The sequence below is a fragment of the Oratosquilla oratoria genome, chromosome 31 (genome assembly GCF_046742065.1).
Source record: "Oratosquilla oratoria isolate Oo_2021 chromosome 31, ASM4674206v1, whole genome shotgun sequence".
In the NCBI taxonomy this organism is placed as follows: domain Eukaryota; kingdom Metazoa; phylum Arthropoda; class Malacostraca; order Stomatopoda; family Squillidae; genus Oratosquilla; species Oratosquilla oratoria.
Genome location: NC_134807.1, coordinates 17,132,089 through 17,135,189, shown reverse-complemented (window position 1 = coordinate 17,135,189; position 3,101 = coordinate 17,132,089). Strand labels below are relative to the sequence as shown.

Below are 3,101 nucleotides of genomic sequence, written 5' to 3'. Positions count from 1 at the left end.
TTGTATATATACATCATATATATATATATTATCGGCTGAAAGAAACCTGCACAGCGAAGCTATAGCGATAATCCCATACCACACTCCTGGTCATATGGCCATTTCCCGAAGGTTGAGTGTGGTTTGAATTTTCCGCCAAAATCATCAGAAATTTAAAATTCCCGGCTCTGTGCAGGCATGCGCATTGTCGACCCCACCTCCCCCTCCCTATCCCCTCCCTTCTTACCCGGCTAGCTCGAGCCGGACGTCGCGTCACTTAGCATCGCGGAACCAGACGAGTCGGTCACTCCACAACCCACCTTCTTTTCATGCCGGTAAGTCTGGTTCCTGCTCGTGCTCGTGTGTTCTCGTAGGGAGCCCTACCTGTTCTCCTGCAGTTTTTCCCCTTCGGTGTTGTGTCCAGACACCTTTGGGACACCCCTTCTATGATTATCATTATTCTATTTTCAGACCAAACGCTTGTGTGTGGAATCCGGCTGCACAGCCAGGATCTCGTCAGACGGCCACCACGACCTCTGCTCCCGCCATGCCCCTTGTTTCTCACAAGCTGGCTTTAACCCCCTAGCCTGCGTTGTGTGCAAAGCGCGGGTTGAGGAGATTCGTGCTGCTCCTCCCATAACCCGTTCCAAGCTAGCCGCCCTCGAACTTCTTCGGGAGGCATGGCGCAGAGCTCGGAAATTGAAATCCGCTCACGACCCCCCCCCCTGGTGTGGGCGGATCCGGCGTTAGGCGTGGAATTGGGCCTCGTTCGCCCTCGCCATCCGTCTCCCTATGTCTCCGAGACTTCCGTTGGTGGACAACCTGGGCCTCTCGGAGTACAAGGGGACGAGTCTGATGTTGCGGAGTATGGTGTCCCCGAGCGTCCTCAGGCCTCTCGGCAGCCCCATACATCCGACCATCAAGGGTCCTTAAAACCCTTACGGCTTGCTTTGTCAAGCACCCCCACGAACTCGTCTTCCTCCCTAGTTCACTCACGTGAACCCGGCAGGAAATCTTGCTCGAAAAAGAGGTCTGCCTCACCGAGGTCCAGGACGCTCAGCTTGTCCCCACCCTCCACAGCCTCTCCCCCCAACTCACCCTCCCTTCCTCGCTCTCCTTTTCCTCGCCGTAAATCCCACAAGGGCAGGGAGCCGGGGGACGAAACGAGGGGAGAGGGAACTCTGGCTGCCCAAGTGGCTGCCCTCCTTCCGTCCCTGATAGGCCCCGTCCTTGAATCGGCCCTATCACATTATCCGGCCTTTCAGGCCGCGCAAATCATAACGCACCCCTCTCCAGAGCAACCTCCTATTGAACCTACGGCTCTAGCCCCCCCTCCCACTCTCCCTCCTGGTCCTTCCCTCCGCCCCTCCGTGCCGGCGACAGGTATAGGACTAGAAGGCCCCTCTCAGGAGGAACCCCCCAATCAGACGTCCGTCGGGTTGGACGGGGTGGAGGACCACTACAGTTCTTCTTTACCTTATCCTCCTACCATGACGGACTCGGAGTTCACCCCTTCTCATGGTGTGACCTTCCCCGGTCCTGGGAGTACTCGTTTGGAGAAGATCACAAGCTAGTGGCCTGGTCTCCCGACTACTCGCTATTGGAGGGCTGGAGGAGGAGAGATGACGTTATCCTAAAGTGGGCCAACGACGCGGAGGGGGCTAAGGTTCTATATAAGATTCGACCCCTCTCCGCCCCGGCCTCCACGCCCTCCAGGATTTCCACCTCTAACACTCTGGACGCATTAGGTGCTCTCCTGGAGAACCCTCGTTTAAACCCTGATGGGCATATGTTTGTCGACAGGTCGGGGGACTCACCGGCGGTAGCACTCTCCCCAAACGCCTGGTTCCCGCAGGAGAAAGGGGAGAAAGCCTTAGACATCCCTGCTCTCGAGCGGGCCCAAGACCAACCCAAGACGGTTCCTCCTCGACGGCATATCCCTTCATCATTCCCCGTCGTCCTGCCACCACCCTTCGCGCCGGAGGGCCTGCGCGATTGCTTGTGGCACTCGGGCAGGGACCCCGCCCTCCCCCATCAACTTAGTGAACCAGAGGCTAAGTTGCTGACGACGGAGGCCTCGACCAGACAAGACCTTGCCTCTACCATCTCGACCGTCACGGCAATGGCGATGATGAGGAACTGGCTGACGACGCTCGCCACGAGCTTTGAGGACTTCCCGCGGGAAGAATTGAGGTGAGTGGGATATTTCAATCTATAGAGGGTCCAGACCTGTCCTGGCGAGAGACGCTCAGGTAGCGTCTTCACCCAGGACGGAGCCTCTTGACTAGCGCCCGAGGACGAGGTCGTTCGGAAACGACCTCGGCTTCGCATATGTTATACGTTCTACAATTGAGCGATGTGACTTTATTACACCCTCCGGGGATCGGGATCCTTCTCGCCCTACTAATTTGATTCGCGTGTTTTCTGTATGCAGAGACACCCTGGCGGCACTCTCTACCGTGGCAGAGGGTACAGCCAACATGGCGTCATCAGCCCTACCCCCAGCAGCGAGGGCCTTCACCGCGGCTCGTCTGGCAGCTCGTCAGTCTGCAGCGCGGTCGGCCCCGGAGATAGCTCGCCGGGGCGTGGTGAGAGCAGCTCCCCTTTCCCGTGGTCTGTTCGACCAGGAAGCGACAGACCGCGTCTTCGCTACGGTCCCGACCGTCATCCAGATCCAACAACCCTCCCAACCGGAGATTCCAGGACTTCCTTCGGAGACACGCGATAGTGACCATCTCCGCTAGCACAGTTCTGGACTTCCTGTCTTGGCTAGCTGACACCACCAACAGGGCACCGGAAGGCCGACCCGGGCCATGCCCCCCACGCCCACAACATCAGAGGCCTCGCGGCATCGCTGGCGTTTCTCCGCACCCACTCTGTGGAACGGGTGCAGGACCTCGGGGGCTGGGCATCAGCAACTTCCTTCAGGGTATCTCTACCACTCGATCACCCCTGTCCCATGTGTCGCCATGGGAACGGCTCCACCCCTCTCTTCGCAAAAGAAGGGGGGGCAAAGGGCGACCGAGGGGTAGGGGAAGGCCCAGGAACCGCTGAGCAAGATACAATATTCTACATAGAATTTATGCACTATGTGAATTGTACAATATTATTTTTATAAAAAA

General features: G+C 57.8%; 1 protein-coding gene across 2 annotated transcripts; it reads left to right on the top strand.

Annotated features, from left to right (window-relative positions):
* Nucleotides 1-265: 265 nt before the first annotated feature.
* LOC143041699 (uncharacterized) lies at nucleotides 266-2,845 on the top strand. 2 transcript variants are annotated; one of them, XM_076213711.1, is made up of 3 exons: nucleotides 266-314; nucleotides 451-2,172; nucleotides 2,414-2,845. In XM_076213711.1, the coding sequence occupies exons 2-3, from the start codon at nucleotides 1,769-1,771 to the stop codon at nucleotides 2,721-2,723; spliced, it is 714 nt and encodes a 237-aa protein (XP_076069826.1). In that variant the 5' UTR covers nucleotides 266-314; nucleotides 451-1,768; the 3' UTR covers nucleotides 2,724-2,845. The 2 variants fall into 2 exon arrangements, with proteins under 2 accessions (XP_076069826.1, XP_076069825.1); XM_076213710.1 differs by lacking the exon at nucleotides 2,414-2,845 and having other exon boundaries at nucleotides 451-1,769.
* The last annotated feature ends 256 nt before the right edge of the window (nucleotides 2,846-3,101 follow it).